The sequence below is a fragment of the Hemitrygon akajei genome, unplaced genomic scaffold (assembly GCF_048418815.1).
Source record: "Hemitrygon akajei unplaced genomic scaffold, sHemAka1.3 Scf000044, whole genome shotgun sequence".
NCBI lineage: Eukaryota > Metazoa > Chordata > Chondrichthyes > Myliobatiformes > Dasyatidae > Hemitrygon > Hemitrygon akajei.
In genome coordinates, this window is record NW_027331930.1 from 31,508 (window position 1) to 51,116 (window position 19,609).

The 19,609-nt window shown below is 45.6% G+C and overlaps 1 protein-coding gene across 1 annotated transcript; it reads right to left on the bottom strand.

Annotated features, from left to right (window-relative positions):
• Positions 1–6,411: 6,411 nt before the first annotated feature.
• Positions 6,412–11,640, bottom strand: LOC140720512 (uncharacterized). The gene is made up of 2 exons (XM_073035356.1): positions 11,557–11,640; positions 6,412–8,310 (listed from the first exon to the last, which is right to left on the bottom strand). Exons 1-2 carry the CDS (start codon positions 11,638–11,640, stop codon positions 7,006–7,008), a joined length of 1,389 nt encoding a protein of 462 aa, XP_072891457.1. The 3' UTR covers positions 6,412–7,005.
• Between the last annotated feature and the right edge of the window lie 7,969 nt (positions 11,641–19,609).

The following is a 19,609-nucleotide window of genomic DNA, read 5'->3' on the forward strand; positions in this document are numbered from 1 at the left end:
GAGAGATTGACCAGCTGCAGCCAGCAAACCTTCTGTTGTGTTCTGATTTCGTTGTACCGTTGTGGTCATTCGGTTATGAATGGACATGAGTGGACACACACACGTCCCCACCGGCCCTGCCGTCACACTGTGAGCTTTGTTGACCGATCTCCTGATTCGGTCCTCGAAGCCCCCACCTTCCTGTGGGTGCACAACACTCGGTCAGTGTCCACTGGTGTGTCTGAGGGTGTCTCCCCACACCTGTCTTTTATCCCCATTGACGGGGTATCAGCCATCCGTCAACTCAGAATGACCATGTCCATCAAATCAGGCCACACCTGCTGTCTCCTTAGGAACGTTAACGAGCAAAGTAACGCCCTTGTAGCGAAAGGTAAACAATCCAGGAAGAAGCCATAATACATAAATCAACTGTGTCTCTCTCTTATCTGTAGCAGATGTTCCTACCTCTGTGATTCATCTCTCTCTCAATAGCAGCATAGCAATAGCAATAGTTCATAGTTCTCAAAAGGTTAACTCTGCACCCCATTTCCATCAGGTCTGTTCAGCACTCATAACACCTGTAAATGGACATGTTCAGCAGTCTGACTCCGTGGAGTTCTTATCAGAAATTAAGTTGGTGAGTGAAGCTTCTCTGTACAATCAAGCATCGCTAAATAACGTTGTATTCTCGGGGGGTAGGAGAAGTGATTGATCTCATCGAAGCTTTTGATTCTACCAAATACACCGCACCGAAAACCAGATGTACAGAAAGTTCCTGACTTTCTTCACCGCCGATGTAGTCTGCTGTCTGAACCTCTGGTTTCTTCCTCCTGAAACCAATAATCAGCTCCTTGGGTAACAGGTTGTTATTGTGTTTATTTTAGTGTTGTTGTTTATTTCATCTCCCTGCTATGGTTGCAAGGACGAGGCTGAGGATGAACCCTAGCGCAGGACAGAGGCGCGGAGGCAGAGTTGTGAGGCGTTAGCACCGTGGCGAACGGGGAACCGGTATCCAGCAGAGTCTTTACACGGAGACAGTGTTTACGTAGAGTATCCAGGGAATGATGCTGAGCTTAGAACTGGCAGTCCTAAGGAATCAGGAAACCAGGTTTACTCACACTAGAGTCGACCAACGAACTGGCAAAGCATGGCTGTGACGCCCGAGTTTTACCCTATTTTCGCTAATGAGAACCATGTGTTCTGTAATTAGTGGAACTGAGAATGATTGGCAATCAGAGGAGGGGATTAATGCCCAATTAAGGAGGTAATAGCAAGATGGGGAATTGCCAGACGGGTCCATGATAGTACCGAACCCCCCCCCCTCCCGCCCCTTCAGCGGGAGCCTCCAGGCGATCCTCCAGGCTTGTCCCGATGGTCCGGATGGAAGTCTTGGATGTGAGTGTAAACTGAAATTTACCAGACCAGATAACTACACCACAAACAAGTCTTTATTTAATCTTTCACCCGTTTATTTGTTCGAACTCAGCCGGCGAGAAAGGACTCGGAGCCGATCATCAGGAAGACTGAGTATCTCTCTCTCTCTCTCTCCCCGGCAGCTCGCAACGAGCTTTCTGTCTAACACTCAGAAACATGACAATTTATAGAACTGGCGGAACAAAGAACAGTCGGTTCCATGGACATTCCCACCAAATCAGTTACAGCAAAACTTAATTAATTAGATAAGAGTGTACACTAAATCACAGGCTTTACTTACAGACAAATTCTAGCTTCATCAGTAAAACTTCAACAGACAAAGGTGGGAGTATAGATCAATGACGTCACATCGTGGGGCATGATGTCGGCAACCTAGGGCTAAGGGTAAAACCTTCAACCAGGTCAGTCCAGTTTCTGGTGTAAGTTTGGCCAGCTGATCATTCACGGTACTATTGGCTGGTTCCACTATGCCGGCTGCTTTCGGAAGGCAGGTGCAGTGGAACTGCTGTTTTATAGCAAGTTCTTTACAGACTTCCTCATTTATTTTGGCTACAAAATGTGGCCCATTGACCGAGTTTATCATTTCTGGAAGTCCACAGCGAGGAATTATTTATTTTAGAAATATTTTCACAACAGTCATAGTGGTATTATTAGTTGTAGGAACAGCTTCAATTCATCTGTTAAATGCATCTACTGTCACTAAGCAATACTGATAACAATGTACTCTAGGAAATTCTATAAAACCAAGCTGTAAACAAGAAAAAAGGCCCGTCAGACAAGGGAGTAGATCCGGAAACACAAGGCACTTGTTTTCCAACATTCATCCTTTTACAAATTAAACATGCTTTGGCTCGCTCTTCAAGTCAAGTCAATTCACTTTTATTGTCATTTCGACCATAACTGCTGGTACAGTACATAGTGAAAATGAGCAACGTTTTTCAGGACCATGGTGTTACATCACACAGTACAAAAACTGGACTGAATTATGTAAAAAAAACACAGAGAAAGCTACACTAGACTACAGACCTACACAGGACTGCATAAAGTGCACAAAAACAGTGCAGGCATTACAATAAATAATAAACAGGACAATAGGGCAGTGTGTCAGTCCAGGCTTCGGGTATTGAGGAGACTGATGGCTTGGAGGAAGTAACTGTTAAATCGTCTGGTCGTGAGAGCCCGAATGCTTCGGAGCCTTTTCCCAGACGGCAGGAGGGAGAAGAGATTGTATGAGGGGTGCATGGGGTCCCTCATAATGTTGTTTCCTTTGCGGATGCAGCGTGTAGTCTAAATGTCGGTGATGGCGGGAAGAGAGACCCCGATGATCTTTTCAGCTGACCTCACTATCCGCTGCAGGGTCTTGCGATCCGAGATGGTGCAATTTCCGAACTAGGTAGTGATGCAGCAACTCAGGATGCTCTCAATACAACCCCTGTAGAATGTGATGAGGATGGGGGGTGGGAGATGGACTTCCCTCAGCCTTCGCAGAAAGTAGAGACGCTGCTGGGCTTTATTTGCAATGGAGCTGGTGTTGAGGGACCCGGTGAGATTCTCCGCCAGGTGAACACCAAGAAATTTGGTGCTCTTAACGATCTCTACCAAGGAGCCGTCGATGTTCAGCGGGGAGTGGCCACTCTGTGCCCTCCTGAAGTCAACAACCATCTCTTTTGTTTTGTTCACATTAAGAGACCGATTGTTGGCTCTGCACCAGTCCGTTAGCCGCTGCACCTCCTCTCTGTAAGCTGACTCGTCATTCTTGCTGATGAGACCCACCACGGTCGTGTCATCGGCGAACTTGATGATATGGTTCGAGCTGTGTGTTGCAGCACAGTCATGGGTCAGCAGAGTGAACAGCAGTGGACTGAGCACACAGCCCTGGGGGAGGCCCCGTGCTCAGTGTGATGGTGTTGGAGATACTGTTCCGATCCGGACTGACTGAGGTCTCCCAGTCAGGAAGTCTAGGATCCAGTTGCAGAGGGAAGTGGTCAGGCCCTATAGGCTCAGCTTTCCAATCAGTTTCTGAGGGATGATTGTGTTGAATGCTGAACTGATGTCTATGAACAGCATCCGAACGCATGTGTCTTTTCTGTCCAGGTGGGTGAGGGCCAGGTGGAGGGAGGTAGCAATGGCAGCATCTGTTGAGCGGTTGGGACGGCACGCAATCTGCAGGGGGTCCAGTGAGGGGGGCAGCAGGGTCTTGATATGCCTCATGACGAGCCTCTCGAAACACTTCATGATGATGGATGTGAGTGCAACGGGACGGTAGTCATTCAGGCAGGACACTGAGGACTTCTTCGGCACGGGGACGATGGTGGCGGCCTTGAAGCACGTTGGAACGGTTGCGCTGCTCAGGGAGATGTTGAAGATGTCAGTGAGAACATCTGCTAGCTGGTCTGCAGGTGATGTTGTCCTGTAATTGGTGATGTCCTGGATGCCCTTCCACATGCGCCTCGTGTCGCCGCTGTCCTGGAAATGGCTGTGGATTAGCTGGGAGTGTGCATGCTTTGCAGCTGCTTTCTGGAAATCAGGGTGCCAGCAAGATTGTAATAATGTAATAACCATTCAACCATTCCCTCCTTGCCCAGCCGTGTACAATTATGTACATAATCTATCAAAATAGGTAAGAACACAGAGGGAACACAGGCCTGACCTGCAGAGGTCACCCATAAATTGTTCTGAGGTTCAAGGTGGCAAACCATGTGGGACCATAGTTCGAGCTCTCCTTCAGGGGCGTCCTCCTGAAACGTACGTATCTCCCCCATGTCTGGCATGCCCGTCCTTCGATTTTGTCTAATAGGAGCTTGCTGGGTTCCCGAGGTGTCTAAAAGTGTGGGATTCGAAGCTGTCTGTCTAGCTGCTGCATCAGCCCTGGCATTACCTTTAGATATCTCAACAGATACCCCAGTATGGGCTGCACAATCCAAAATAGCCAAAACTCGAGGTAGCTGTAGAGTGCTGAGTAAATTGTTTGCAAAGGTAGGTTAAAATGGGGTAGCCAAAACAAGTCAGGAAACCCTCAAAGCTCCGTAGTCTGTGCATAACGGGAGTCTGTGTAAAAGTTCTCATTTAAATCTGTTGCTAGGATACAGGCACGAGTCAGAGTGAACAGCTCAGCCTTCTGGGCGGAAACAGCTGTTTCGAAAGAGGCTTACGTCACTGTCCGTCATTATCGAATAGCCAGAACATCGTTTCCTCACTGGATTACCAGAGACCTTCCATCCTCATAAAACGTTGCCTCCGGCTTGAGGGGGTAATGCGGAAGGGGTGGGAGAGTCTGTCCTTCGTTCACGGTGATCCAAACAGGGGGGTGAATTTGGTGCGGCCGACTTCATGGACTGAAATTGTCCGGAGATGTGGTACAACGTCTTGGGTTCAGTCAATATTAAAAGCGTGTCTTACCAGATGTCCTGTCTTCGCCTCTGACTCCTTCCCGTATCGGAATTGGTCCACGGCCAAGTCTTGCCAGTCTCCCCTGGTGCTAGAGGCTTGTTTCGTCAGGGTGTAGGCAAGAAACCCACGCTCTTTAGCTTGAACCCCGGGCAAATCCTATCGTTGGTATGGGGAAGCACCAATCCTGTCTGCCACCGAGGGAAACCTGGACCTTCGGCCAGTAATGCACTGCCCTCTTTTCCTTTAACCTCTCCCGTCATCTTTTGAGGCTTCCAGGGTGCATACACAGGAATCACTGAGAGCTGTCCCTCCTCCGCTGCTCCTGGATTAGGCAGCATTCGGGTGGGCAATTGTCTCTGTGGAGCCATTAACTCTGGGGTTTTAGTGGATTCTTCCCTCCCTGTCTCGGAATAATCCTCTGTATTCCCTTTCTGAATCTGAGGATATAGACAGCCTCCCCTTCCCCGCTGCCGCTGTTTTACGCGAGTGGCCACCGTATCTGAGTACTGGGAGGATTGGGGTTCGGGAGCACTGGGTGCACTCGGCCCCTGGTAAGGTGGGGGGAGTACGGTGAGTGCCCACTCCTCATCACGGTCACCGTCCTCAAACAGGATCGGTATCCCAGACATGGGTTCGGGATCCCTTGTTTCCCTGTCAGTTCGAACTTTAGACTGACGTTCCTGCCCTTCTCTCCTATCTAGGCCGGCCTTGGTTTGCTGACGTTGTTTTTCCTGCTCTCGCTTTCGACGCCCATTCACCCATTCACACTCCGCCTTTAGCGTCTCTCAACCTTCTACAGTACGTACCTCTCTCACTTTGTCACACGCATCACCCCTCCAACTTGCTCATCATGTACTGTTCCACTTTGCATCTGCCTTATCCTTCCATTGCCTTTTCAACAATTTCCACTTCTTCCCACAGTTCATCTTCCATATCAAATTTACTGCTTGTTCTCAAGAGGTGATATCGCAGGCTCCCGCTCAGTGGCCACATTTCCCCCCCAATCTTTTTATTCAGCGCTGCAGTCAACATTCACAAATCTTTTTCCTTGTCTGGAAAACTCTGACACACATTGTGTAGGGCTGCTCTCGGCCCACTCGTATCACTCGACTCCATGCCCTCTAAGTAATTTACCCGGCACGAAGCCTCCTGCTCAATTAACAATCAGATAAATTTACCCAGCAGGCACCACGTGCTGAATTGATAAATTTACCCAGCACGTCTGTCTCCTGCCCAGTTACTGAAATTAACCCGGTACCGCCTCCTGCTCAATTAATAAAATTTGCCTACTTTCTACAAGTCTTCCGACAGATACTTTCCCGATCCTATCAAGGTATGCAAGCAGCCCTCGGCGAGGAACCGTGCCTCCAAAGGAACTGACGGAGAGCGACAAAAGGTGAAATACCCGTTGGGCACCCGGTCGGTCTCCGCAGTCCCCGGAGTGGTCTGGCCGCTTACTCAGTCTGTCTGCTTCGCACTCTCTGTATTGGGATCCTGTTCGTGACGCCCAATGTTAAAGTCGAATCTGAATAAAACTCGGGAGACCAGTGCCTCTAGGCACCACAGTTTATTGGATTCTCTTGCAAGAGTTTGAGACCCAGTTATCAAAGGGAAGGCATGTCAGTGCTGCCAACCATCTGACAAGTGGACTCTCTCAGTCAAGTTACAGCAGTAATATTTATACATAGTAAGTCCCATACGTAACTGTTGCAAGCTGCTATTAGAACCAAGTCTGTTAGTGCAAAACTTAAGGTCTTAGATAACAGAGTGCACTAACTCAAGGCTTGAATATAGACGGATATACAGTCCAGTCCTTATCAGCTATTCCCTTTGCAAGGACCTGACTTCATTCCAGACAGATGTTCATTGCTGTCCTTATCAATGAGTGCTTACTCAAACACGGGTACAATATACATTATCAAATTCTCAATGTCCCTCTGACAATTAAAAGGAAACCAGTATAAGCCGTTTACTTTCTTAACTGCTGAAGACAGAGTTTACTTTTGTTCAAAAATTCCTATTCAGTCCCACTTATTCTTTTAGCTGGAGGTTACTTGGGTTCAAAATGATTTTTTATATATCCGCATTTCCTCAGAATGGTTTCTCCCCAGTGTGAGTTTGCTGACGTCTCGAGAGCTGAGATGAACGACTGAATCCTTTCCCACATTCAGAGCAGACGAACGGCTTCTCCCCAGTGTGAACTCACTGATGTAACTTCAGTTGAGATGACTGGGTGAATCCTTTCCCACATTCATAGCATGTGAATGGTTTCTCCTCACTGTGATCTAACAGGTGCGTTAATAGACTAAAACGCCGAGTGAATCCTTTCCCACAGTCTGAGCAGGTGAACGGCCTCTCCACAGTGTGAACAAACTGATGTTCTTTCAGATGAACTGAATCAGTGAATCCCTTCTCACATTCTGAGCAGATGAATGGTTTCTCCCCAGTGTGAATTTGCTGGTGTCTCAGGAGTTGAGATGAACGAATGAATCCTTTCCCACATTCTGAGCAAGTGAATGGCTTCTCCCCGGAGTGGACTCTCTGATGTAACTTCAGTTGATCTGACTGAGCAAATCCCTTCCCACATTCAGAGCATGTGAACGGCTTCTCCCCGGTGTGGACTCTCTGATGTAACTTCAGTTGAGCTGACTGGGTGAATCCTTTCCCACATTCAGAGCATGTGAACGGCTTCTCCCCAGTGTGTACTCGCTGGTGGCTGTGTAGGCTGGACCAGTGAGTGAATCCCTTCCCACATTCTGAGCAGATGAATGGTTTCTCCCCAGTGTGAATTTGCTGGTGTCTCAGGAGTTGAGATGAACGAATGAATCCTTTCCCACATTCTGAGCAAGTGAATGGTTTCTCCTCAGTGTGAATTTGCTGGTGTCTCAGGAGTTGAGATGAACGAATGAATCCTTTTCCACATTCTGAGCAAGTGAACGGCTTCTCCCCGGTGTGGACTCTCTGATGTAACTTCAGTTGAGCTGACTGGGTGAATCCTTTCCCACATTCAGAGCAAGTGAACGGCTTCTCTCCAGTGTGGATTCGCTGATGCTCCTTCAGTTGAGCTGACTGGGCGAATCGTTTCCCACATTCAGAGCATGTGAACGGCTTCTCCCCAGTGTGAACTCGCTGGTGTCTGTGTAGGCTGGACGAGTGAGTGAATCCCTTCCCACAGTCAGAGCAGGTGAATGGCCTCTCCCCAGTGTGAACTCGCTGATGTACCTTCAGTTCAGATGACCGAACAAATCCTTTCCCACATTCAGAGCAGGTGAACGGCTTCTCCCCAGTGTGAACTCGCTGGTGTCTATGTAGTGTGGACGAGTGAGTGAATCTCTTCCCACAGTCTGAGCAGGTGAATGGCCTCTCCCCAGTGTGAACTCGCTGGTGTCTATGTAGTGTGGACGAGTGAGTGAATCTCTTCCCACAGTCTGAGCAGGTGAACGGCCTCTTCTCAATGTGAACTCGCTGCTGTTCATACAGTTGAGATGATTGAGTGAACCCGTTCCCCTATTCAGAGCAGTGGAATGGCTTCTCCCCGGTGTGAACTCATTGGTGTCACTGTGGTCTGTTTGAGCGTGTGAATGTCTTCCCACCATCCGAGCAGGGCAATGCCCTCTCACTGGTGAACTTTAGGATATATCTTCAGCATCGACAATGGAACAAATTGCTTCTCACTTGCAGAATAGGTGGTGCATCTCACTCTGGTGTGAACTTGCTGATGTATCTTCAGGCTGGATGACTGAGTAGTTCCCCTCCCTCACACAGAGCAGGTGAATGGCCTCTTCCCACGGTGAACTCACTAGCGTGTTTGCGGGGAGGCTGTGAGTGAATCCCTTACCACACTGAGAGAAGGAGAATGATACCTGACTACGATCAATTCTCTGGCAATTCAGAAAGTCAGAAGTTTTGAATCCCTTGTAGTTTTGAAGTTTTGTATGCAGTTGAAGAACTGATCTCCAGTGAACAAATGCTGGTGTGTTCACAGCACCCCGGTTCCAGTGGATTTCACTGATTTACAACAGAAAACTTGATTTCAGAGACAAAACACAATACCAGATGGTATGAGATAATGCTTCATCTCCATGGATTGACAACAGATGTGTTGGTGATGCAAAGAAAATATTTGGTCACTCCTTAAATATCCAGAGTCAGCAAAACTGATGTGTTGCTGTGTTTGAGATTCCCGTGCACAAGTGTCCTGTCATTTCAAACCTGTAAAAATATTTGCAAAATACATCAATGGGTGAAGGACAGTGTTTCAGGAGAGATTATAGTCTGTGGTGAGAACATAAGAACATAAGAAATAGGAGCCGGAGTCGGCCATTTGGCTCGTCAAGCCTGCTCCGCCATTTAATAAGAACATGGCTGATCTGGCGATGGACATCTCCACCTACCTGCCTTTTCCCCATAACCCTTAATTCCCCTACTATGCCAAAATCTATCCAACCTGGTCTTAAATATATTTACTGAGGTAGTCTCCACTCCTTCATTGAGCAGAGAAATCCACAGATTCACCACCCTCTGGGAAAAACAGTTCCTCCTCATCTCCATCCCAATTTCCCCCAAATCTTGAGGCGACATCCTCTAGTTCTAGCCTCATCCACCAGTGGAAACAACTTTCCTACCTCTATCTTATCTATTCCTTTCATAATTTTACACACTTCGATATGTTCTCCTCTGAATGAGAGCTTTGGCATCACAATTTCAACTCAAGTTGGGAGTACTCATCTTGCGATATACCCCAGGCTACCGTGGGAAGTGAGGGAGGAAAATGCTGGACGTCTGGTGATGATCTTTGCACCATCATCAGGGAGGGGAAAAGTACCAGAGGATGAGGAGACATTGCTCCCATTTCAGGTAAGCCGGATAAGCCAGGAAATTACAGACCAGTGGTTCTTACTTCAGAGGAGGGCACGCTGTTGGAGATGCTCCTGAGAGGCAGCATTTCTGAGCATTTGGAGAAGCATCATCTGATGTGGGATAGTCAGCATGGCTCTGTCTAGGGCAGATCGTGCCTTACGAACCCGATTGATTTCTTTGAGGATGTAACAAAACACACTGATGAAGGTAGAGCATTGGGTGTCGTGTGCATGGCTTTCAGTGAGACCTTTGATAGGATTGCTCATGCCAGGCTCATTCAGAAAGTAATGACGCAAGGATCCAAGGAGACCTTGCTTTGTGGATCCAGGATTGGCTTGCCCACAGAAGCCAAAAGGTGGCTGTAGATGGTTCATATTCTGCATGGAGGACGGTGACCAGTGGTGTTCCACAGGGATGTGTTCTGAGACTCCTTCTCTTTGTGATCTTTATAAATGATCTTGATTAGGAAGTAGAAGGGTGGGTCAGTAAGTTTACTGATGACACAAAAGCTGAGGGTGTTGTGAATAGACTGGACAGTTCTCCATAGGTTACAGCAGGACATCGATAGGATGCAGAATTGGCAGATGGAGATCAACCCAGATAAGTGTGCTGTGGTTTATTTCAGTACATCAGATTTGAAGACAGAATGTAATATTATGTTAGGACTCTTGGCAGTGTGGAGGATCAGTGAGATCTTGGGGTCCATGTCAATTTTACACTTAAAGCTGCAGCGCTGATTGACATTGTTGTTAAGAAGGCCTTCATCAACCATGGAACTGAGTTCAAGAGTGGTGAGGTAATGTTGCAGCTATATAAGACCTGATTTATACCCCACTCAGAGTATTCTATTACCTCATTACAGGAAGGTTGTGGATACTATAGAAAGAGTGCAGAGGAGATTCACAAGGATGTTGCATGGATTGGAGAACATGCCTTATGAGAATAGGTTGAGTGAACTTTAGAGTGACGGAGGATGTGAGGTGACCTGATAGATGTGTATAAGATGATGAGAGGCATTGATCGTGTGGACAGCCAGAGGCTTTTTTCTGGGGCTGAATTGGCAAACACAAGGGTCATTGTGTTAAGGTGCTTGGAAGTAGGGTCGAAGGGGATGTCAGAGGTAGGTTTCTCACACAGAGAGTAGCAGGTGTATGGAATACACAGCCAGCGATGACAGTACAGGCAGATACCATGCAGTCTTTTGAGAGATTCAGATAATTTCATGGAGCTTAGAATACACAGAGTGCAATGCAGTTGGGAAATACGAGGCAGTTTCTAAATAGGTTACATGGACGGCACAACACTGTGGGCCGAAGGGCCTGTATTAGATTGTAGATTTCTATGTTTCCATATGCACTCATCTTCTAACAAGGCACGGATCAGACATTCTGACTGACCATCAAATTATCTGACTATATCCCTGTCTTTATGAGAATGGGCTGTTTCTGACTTCAATTAACCTGTGACTTGGCTCAATTTGTCTCTCTCCTTTGGGATTATTTCAAGTTCTGGTCATGTTCCACAATACTACAAAGGTCACTTGTTACTGCATGTACGATCCTGGAGATTTACTAATTACTTGGATCGCCCCCCCCCCCCATCTGCTGATTGACAGTGATGAACCCATCGATGGCAATGCCAATGAATATATAGTGGAGGGCAGTGGGTATTCTCATTGGAGTGTGGCACCTTTGTGATCTGAAAGCCAGAAGTCACTTGTCATCGAGGCAAAGCTGTTTCAAATCGTTATTAACCCGGAGAGAACTAAATCTGATGGAAGGTTTTATTTCCATACAGCACTAAATGACATTTTCACTGCCTGGAAGGTAAACTCTTCAACCGAGCTTAACTGGTAACTATATTTTCATTCAGATTCATAATCCTCGGATTTACATAGTGGAGCTCGGCAACGTTTGGGAGATACATCCGCTCGCACTTCCTTCGACTGTACGGAACAACACCGGTACTATCGCCCATGGCTGCCTCTTTACCCAGAAACCCTCATGAAGAGAAACCTCCCGGTGTTGTTCAGTTGGTTGTGGGCTGGGCTGAGAGTTTGGAAGGTGGTGGTGCATGTGTGAATGTGGTTTGGAACTTGTTGAGGGAAAGAGAGTGGGGAAGGAGCGGGAATTGCTGGGAGGGGGTTGCCTGAGTCTAGTAATGGCAGACAAGGTGAGAGGAGGGGCTGAGGGAAAGAGAGTGGAGAAGAAGCGGGATAGGGATTTGGGATCAGAGATAGGCAGCTGGGGAGAAATGGATCATTGTGAAGGGAGAAATAAAGGGAATAAGGAGATAGTGAGGGGATGGAAGAATGAAAACTGAGACAAAGGGAATAAAAGAATAAGAAATGACAGTGGAGAGAGTTCTGAAAGTGAGGAAGATGAACAAGTTCAGAGAGGAGGTGTTGTCATAATTAGGTTTAATCAGGAGGTGCAAGAACACATGAAGAAAATTAACCCGTTTGTGCTAACAACAACTCTGGCAAATAAGATAGGGGAAATAGTATTTGCAAAAGTCCTTAATGATGGCAATCTATTGGTAAGATGTGCGAATGAGGAACAACTTGAGAAAGCACTCAAGCTAAAAGAGATAGGAAAATGCAAGGTGGAATATACTGGGAGGGTGGGAGCATGAAATGGTGGTTGTAAAGGAGTGATCACGGGTGTACCAATGAGTATAAACATGGAGGAGTTGAAGAGGAATATCAAAGGGCGGAAAGTAATTAATGTTCTAAGACTGAAAACAACAAAGGAGGGAATGAAAAAGGAAAGTGAAACAGTATTGATTGAATTTGAAGAAGAAAGAGTGCCAAGGAAAGTGTTACTGGGTTTCATGAGTTACCCAGTAAGGGTATATGTGCCAAAGCCATTGAGGTGCTATAATTGTCAAAGGTTTGGACACATAGCTAAAAACTGTAAAAGGCAGAGGAGATGTGCCAGATGTGGGGATGATAATTGAGTATGGAAAGTGCGGAACAGGAGTGCAACCAAAATGCTGTAATTGTGGAGGAGCTCATAATGTGGCGTATAGTGGGTGTGAGGTTATGAGACGGGAGAATAAAATTCAAGAAATAAGAGTGTAAAGAAAGATCACTTATGCAGAAGCTGTAAGACTGTCAAGAGAACAGAGTAATGCTGCTAATGACCAGAGAGCAATAGGGATGCAAGAGATGCAGCGAAGAGTAAATGACAGGATTTGATGTGGAAAATAAAGCTGTAGTAACATTCACTGCAGGAGTCATTATTAGTACGGCAGAGGTAAAGTCAAAAAGTGACAAAATTCAGCTGGTGGTCAAAGCAGCAGTAAACCATTTAGGGTTAGTAGGACTGACATGGGAAGAAGTGAGGGAGAACCTCACTAATCAGTCAAGCCAGGAAGTGTCATAGGTTGGTTAGTACTCATTATGGTGATTCTTTTGCAATAGAATGCAAGGAGTTTACTGGCCAATGGCTAGGAATTTAAGGAATTTATTAAGGAAATGGTTGTAAAACCAGATGTAGTGTGTATTCAGGAAACTTGGTTGAAACCAGCTTTAGACTTTGTGGTACATGGAAAGATAGAAATCTAGGGGGAGGAAGAGGTTGTGCTATGTTAATCAAGCAAGGTATATCGTATAGAGTACTGGGAAAAGGAGATGATCAGGAATACATAGTGGTGGAAATATGGGAGAGAGGGGAGGGAGTGGTTACAATTAACTACTGCAATCCATGTAAAAGGTTGGATTTGGACAGCCTACTAAGGATACAAGGACAAAATAGACATAAAGTAGTGTGGTGTTCACATTTCAATGCTCACAGCACAATATGGGGGGATCCGATTACAGATTCAAATGGAACGATAATTGAAGATTTGATGGAAGAAAGGGATTTGGTATGTATGAATGATGGTACAGTAACAAAGATAAACATAACAACAGGAACTGAGTTGGTATTAGATATTACGTTAGTGTCTAATGTCTTGGCTGGCATCAGTAACTGGGGAGTTTGGACTGCTTCAACAGTGGCCAGTAATCACTACCCAGTTTCATGTTCAGTGGGTGAAAGAGTTGAAATAAGACCAGGTGGGGGAGTCCCAAAGTGGGTGCTTGGAAAAGCAGATTGGGGTAAGTTCCAGAAGTTAAGTGAACAAGCATTGACAAAGATTGACATTTCTGGAGATACAGATGAATTAAACAGTCAGGTGACTTCAGCAATTATTATGGCAGCAGAAGGATCTATACTCAGGAGTAAAAATAGGAGGAATAGAAAAATAGTGCCATGGTGGACAGAGGAATGTTGTCAGGCTGTAAAAACCAGAAATAGAGCAATCAGACTAGTTAAAAGAACCCATAATATGCAGCATTTGATTCAATATAAGAAGGCACAGGCAGTAGTGAGAAGAACTATACGTCAAGCTAAAAGGGCAAGTTGGAGGAGTTTTTGCAACAAAATAGGAAGAACAATGCCTGTGGGAGAGGTATGGGGAATGGTTAAGAGGATGGGGGGAGATAGAAGGGATTGGGAGTATCCAGTAATGATGTCTGAGGAGGAAACAGCAGTCTCCAGCAGGGATAAGGCTGAGATCATGGCCAAGTCATTTGTAAAGATACATAGTTCAGAAAATTTGTCTGAAGAAGGGAGAAGGAGAAGGGAAAGAACAATGAGTCAATACCCAGGTGTGTTAAACAGGAGGGAAGAAACAGATGATATAATTGATGATCCATTTACTTTGGCAGAAATGGTGAGAGCAATAAAGAGATCGAGACCAACCTCCCCAGGGAAAGATCTAATATGCTATGTTATGCTAAAAAATCTAGGAGAAGGAGTGCTCTTGAAGTTACTGCATTTTTATAACAGTGTGGGAGGAGGGAAGATTACCAAGTGCATGGAAAGAAGCAGTAGTAATTCCAATAAGGAAACCTGGCAAGGATCCGTCAAAACCCACTAGCTACAGGCCAATAACACTAACATCAAATATATGTAAGGTAATGGAAAGGATGATAACTGAAAGGTTATCATATGATCTTGAGAAGAGAGGAATGCTGGCAAGTTATCAGAGTGGTTTTAGGAAGGGAAGGAATTCCATGGACTCAGTGATAAGGTTAGAGACTGAAATAAGAAAGGCCCAGGCAAATAAAGAATCAGTAGCTGCAGTGTTTTTTGACATTGAAAAAGCCTATGATATGATGTGGAAGGAAGGATTATTAATTAAACTGCACAAGATGGGGGTTGGGGGGAGAATTTTTAATTGGATTAAAGATTTTTTGTTTGGTAGAAAAATTCAAGTTCGGATTGGATCAGAATTATCAAAACAGTACATAGTGGGAAATGGCACACCTCAGGGTAGTGTGATTAGCCCGTTACTTTTCATCATTATGATCAATTAAGTCTTCACAAAGGTACCAGTGGATATAGGTAGGTCACTGTTTGTGGATGATGGGGCCTTGTGGAAAAGAGGCAGGAACGCGGAGCATATAATCAGGAAACTACAAGGAGCAATTGATCAAGTGGTAGAGTGGAGTTATGATTGGGGATGTAGATTTTCAGTGGAAAAAACTCAAACTGTATTTTTCACTAGGAAAAGAATTGAAGTAGGGAATAAGTTAAGGATGTGTGGGATTGAATTAGAAAGGGTTGGACCATTTAAATTTCTGGGAGTTATATTTGATTCACGATTAACATGGGCAGACCATATCAGGAAAGTTGCGGAGAAATGTAAAAATGTAATAAACGTGATGAGATGTTTGACTGGTAGGGAATGGGAGCAAGTTGTTCAGCATTAAAGAGAATGTATGTGGCTTTAGTAAGATCTGTGTTGGATTATGGAAGTGCAGCATATGGATCAGCAGCTAGGTCTCTTATAAGGAAACTGGATGTGATTCAGTCTCAGGTTTTGAGAGTGTGCAGTGGGGCTTTTAAAGCATCATCAGTATCAGCCTTGCAGGTAGAAATGGGAACAATGCCTTTGGAATTAAGAAGAATGCAATTGATGGCAAACTACTGGGTTAATTTGCAGGGACACAATGATTCTCACCCTGCTAAAGGAGTGTTGCAGGAGCCTGGGAAAATGCGAGGTTTCAGAGGGAAAACTTTAGTCGAGTAGGGAATGATATTGCTAGATCATGTGGAGTGTTTGATCTAAGGATAAGTCCTTCAGTAGTTTATCTGGTTGTAGCTCCATGGAAGCTGGTATGGCCTGACGTAGACTGGCATTTGTTAGAGGTAAAAAGGAAAGGAAAGTATAAAACTGATTTGGTAAGTGCATTTAACTGTTATGTGATGGAAAAGTATAGTGATTATACTCAGGTCTATACAGATGGTGCTAAGGAACCTGAGACAGGAGTGACAGGGTTTGGGGTGGCTATACCAGCAAAAACAATTGCAATCAGCAGAAGAACATCTGATAAGTTAGCGGTGTGTACAGTGGAGATGATGGCAGTGTTGGTTGCGTTGTGTTGGGTGGAGAATACTAAACTAGTCAAAGCATTTATATGCTCAGATTCATCTTCAGTACTAGCAAGTTTAAGGTCTTCTCACTCAAACAGCCAGCAAGATGTACTTCATGAAGTCCTTCAGTCAGTCACAAGAGTCGCAAATTAGGGAGGTCAGGTTAAATTTCTATGGGTTCCAGCTCATGTAGGGGTGAAGGGCAATGAAAGGGTGGATGAGTTGGCAAAGAGGGCAATAAAGAAAGACAATATAGAAATGCACATTAGTATCAGTAAAGCAGAGGTTAAGTATGTAATCTGGGGAAAAAATTAACCAAATGTGGCAAGAAAGATGGGACAGGGAGGGGAAAGGGAGGCATTTATATCAAATACAAAAAAGTGTTGCAGTTACAAGGGTAGGAAGTAGATACAGAAGAGAGGAAATTGTGTGGACTAGGTTAAGGCTGGGGCACTGTGCACTAAACCAAACACTGAAATTGATAGGGAAACACCAGACAGGATTGTGTGAGGAATGTCAGGAAGAGGAGTCAGTAGAGCATGTAGTTCTGAGTTGCAGGAAGTATGGGATACAGAGAGAGATGATGACAATTAATCTAAGGGAATTGGGGGTGCAGGAATTCACATTAAAAGGGTTGCTGGGCATGGGTGAGAGAACACAGGTCAGGGTATTTTTAGCTTTCTTAAGGGGTACAGGGGTTTTTTATAGGATAAGATGGATAAACAGAAATAGGGTACTCGGATGGGGAGGATAAAGTGTAGGTTAGGTTATGTGTATGTGTCCGATTGGATGAAGGGATTTAGAATGTGAGTCTATCGCATACTCCGGAGCAGAAGGTGACGGTAATGCACCATTAAGCTGGGTTCCAACCGCTGTAAAACAAGAGAGGGAGGGGGAGGGGAGGGGAGGGGAGAGGGAGAGGGAGACGGAGAGGGAGACCTCCCTGGCCGCATCGAAAGGCCCAAGAATGCGCATGCGCCGGTAAGCATGCTTTGGGGCCGTGTACGGATCGTGGGGCTGAGACAGCGGGAGAGGACCAGGACCGCCGTGGGGTGCAGCACCAGTGCTGCTGGAAATCACAGTAATTGTCCTTCGGTCGCGTTTCAGACGCCGGTGAATTAGAACACGCCCGGAACCCGCTCTTACCTTTGTCCGGTCGGTTTCGGCCTCCGGGCTACTCAGCGCATGCGCGATACTCGGGATTGGTGGCGCCGACCACGCATGCGCAATAGTTTATCAGGCAAGAATCTGCAGATAACGGAACCCAAAGCAACAGACACAACATGCCTGAGGAACTCAGGGGGGCAGGCGGCGACTATGGAGAGGAGTGAACAGTCGGCGTTTCAGACCGAGACCCTTCTTCAGGACTGGAAAGGAAGGGAGGGAGTCAGATTGTGGGGCGACATGAGGTGATAGGTGAAAACGGGAAAGGCGGAGGCGGTGAAAAGCGCTGAAGTCGGTGAATATAGGGCTGGAGAATAATAATAATAACAATAATAATAATAATAATAATAATAATAATAATAATAATAATAATAATAATAATAATAATAATAATAATAATAATAAAATAATAAATACTTTATTGATCCCGAGTGGGAAATTCTTTCGTTACAGCAGCAATATTTAAAATCGCACTTAGCAGTGTGAAGACTTTACTAAAAATAGAGTAGAATAACATACACAGTAATACTGTACCAATGTGCAATAATAATGCATGAAACAATATGGCAGAGACTATTGAACTATGATCTGTCGCAGAAAGATGTATTGAATTGATTTTATTTTTTACATCCTTCACATACATGTGGAGTAAAACTGTTTACGTTATGCCTCCGTCTAAATGTGCAATGTGCAATCGTAGTATTTCATAGTAATTTATAATAAACAGAACAGTCAAGGTAACATAGAAATGCACTCAGATCAGCGTGAGTTAAGCAGTCTGATTCCTGGTGGAAGAAGCTGTCCTGGAGCCTGTTGATCCTGGCTTTCCTGATGCCGTGGCGTTGCCCCGATGGTAGCAGCTGGAATATATTGTGATTGACGTGTCTCAGGTGCCCCATGATCCTGCGGACCCTTTTTACACACCTGTCTCTGTAAATTTCCTGAATCATGGGAAGTTCACAACTACAGATGTGCTGGGCTGTCCGCACCACTCTCTGCAGAATCCTTCCATTAAGGGAGGTAAAGTTCCCATACCAGGCAGTGATTCAGCCAGTCAGGATGCTCTCAGTTGTGCCCCTGTAGAAAGTCCTTAGGATCTGGGGGGCGCATACCAAACTTCCTCAACCGTCTGAGGTGAAAGAGGCGCTGTTGTACCTTTTCCACCGCATAGCTTGTGTGTACAGACCACGTGAGATCCTCGGTGATGAGGATACTGAGGAACTTAAAGCTGTTTACCCTCTCAACCCCAGATCCATTGTTGTCACTAGGGGTTAACCCGTCTCCATTTCTCCTGTAATCCACAACCAGCTCCCCTGATTTTCCGACATTGAAGGAGAGGTTGTTTTCTCGACACCATTGTGTCAGAGAGATGACTTCTTCCTTGCAGGCCACCTCATTATTGTTTGAGATTGGGCCAATCAATGTGGTGCTGTCGGCAAATTTAATGAAGAGATTGGAGCTGTGGGTGGCCGGTTAGCAGATGGACTGTTGTATGTGGTTATTACATCTGATAGGAAAGAGCTTGTGACAGCGGTGCTGAGTGAGTCTGTTCGAAAGGGTGCTCCGCTGCCTGTGCAGTCGCTCATGGTGAGGATGTGCCCGATTGCCCGTAACGGGTGTCCATTTGTTTAGTGACACCACTCCTCTCCACCACTCACTCCAAAGAGCCCCGGTTGTGGCCAAGGACGGTTCCAACCTTTCTGGTGAGTTTATTTTGCATCGATGCTGCTCCCCCAACGTAAAGCGGCAAAGAAAACTGCAGTCGCTACAACAGACTGGTAAAACATCTCCAGCATCCTGCCTGACACATTCAAGCATCTCGGCTTCCTTAGAAAATGGAGACCGCTCATCCCCTTCTTGTAAACAGCCTTACTTCTGTTACTTGTGTTCTCAGCGCCCGGTTCCAGTGGATTTCACTGAGTGACATCGAAAATATTTCAGTCACGTTTCCGGCTGAGATGAGACACTACTTCATCCCCAAGGATCAACAACTGATATATCGGTGTTTCAATGGAAATATCTGGTCACTCCTTAAATATCCGGTCAGAGGTGTGTTGTGTTTGAGAATTCCCGGACACAAATTGCTGTTTCTTTCCTGTAGAAAGATTTACAGAAGACATCAATGGATGAAGGACTGAATTTCGGGGACGGCATGGTCGTGTACTTTGGTAGAAGAAATAAAAGGGCAGACTGTTTTGTAACTGGAAAAAATATTAAAAAAACATTAAAAATTAAAGGGCCTTCTGAATCCTCGTGTAGGATTCCCTGAAGGATAATTTGCAGGTTGAGTCGATGTTGAGGAGGTTCTCTGTGATGTTGACATTCACTTCGAGAGGAAAAGCAAGGATGCATTGGTG

Bases quoted from the DNA above. Each gene is read 5' to 3' on its own strand.
- LOC140720512 (XM_073035356.1), bottom strand. From the start codon at position 11,640: ATGGGCGATAGTACCGGTGTTGTTCCGTACAGTCGAAGGAAGTGCGAG. The intron at 8,311-11,556 runs GTAAATCCGAGG...TGCTCTGAATAG, and splicing joins ACGTTGCCGAGCTCCACTAT to GGGAACGGGTTCACTCAATC.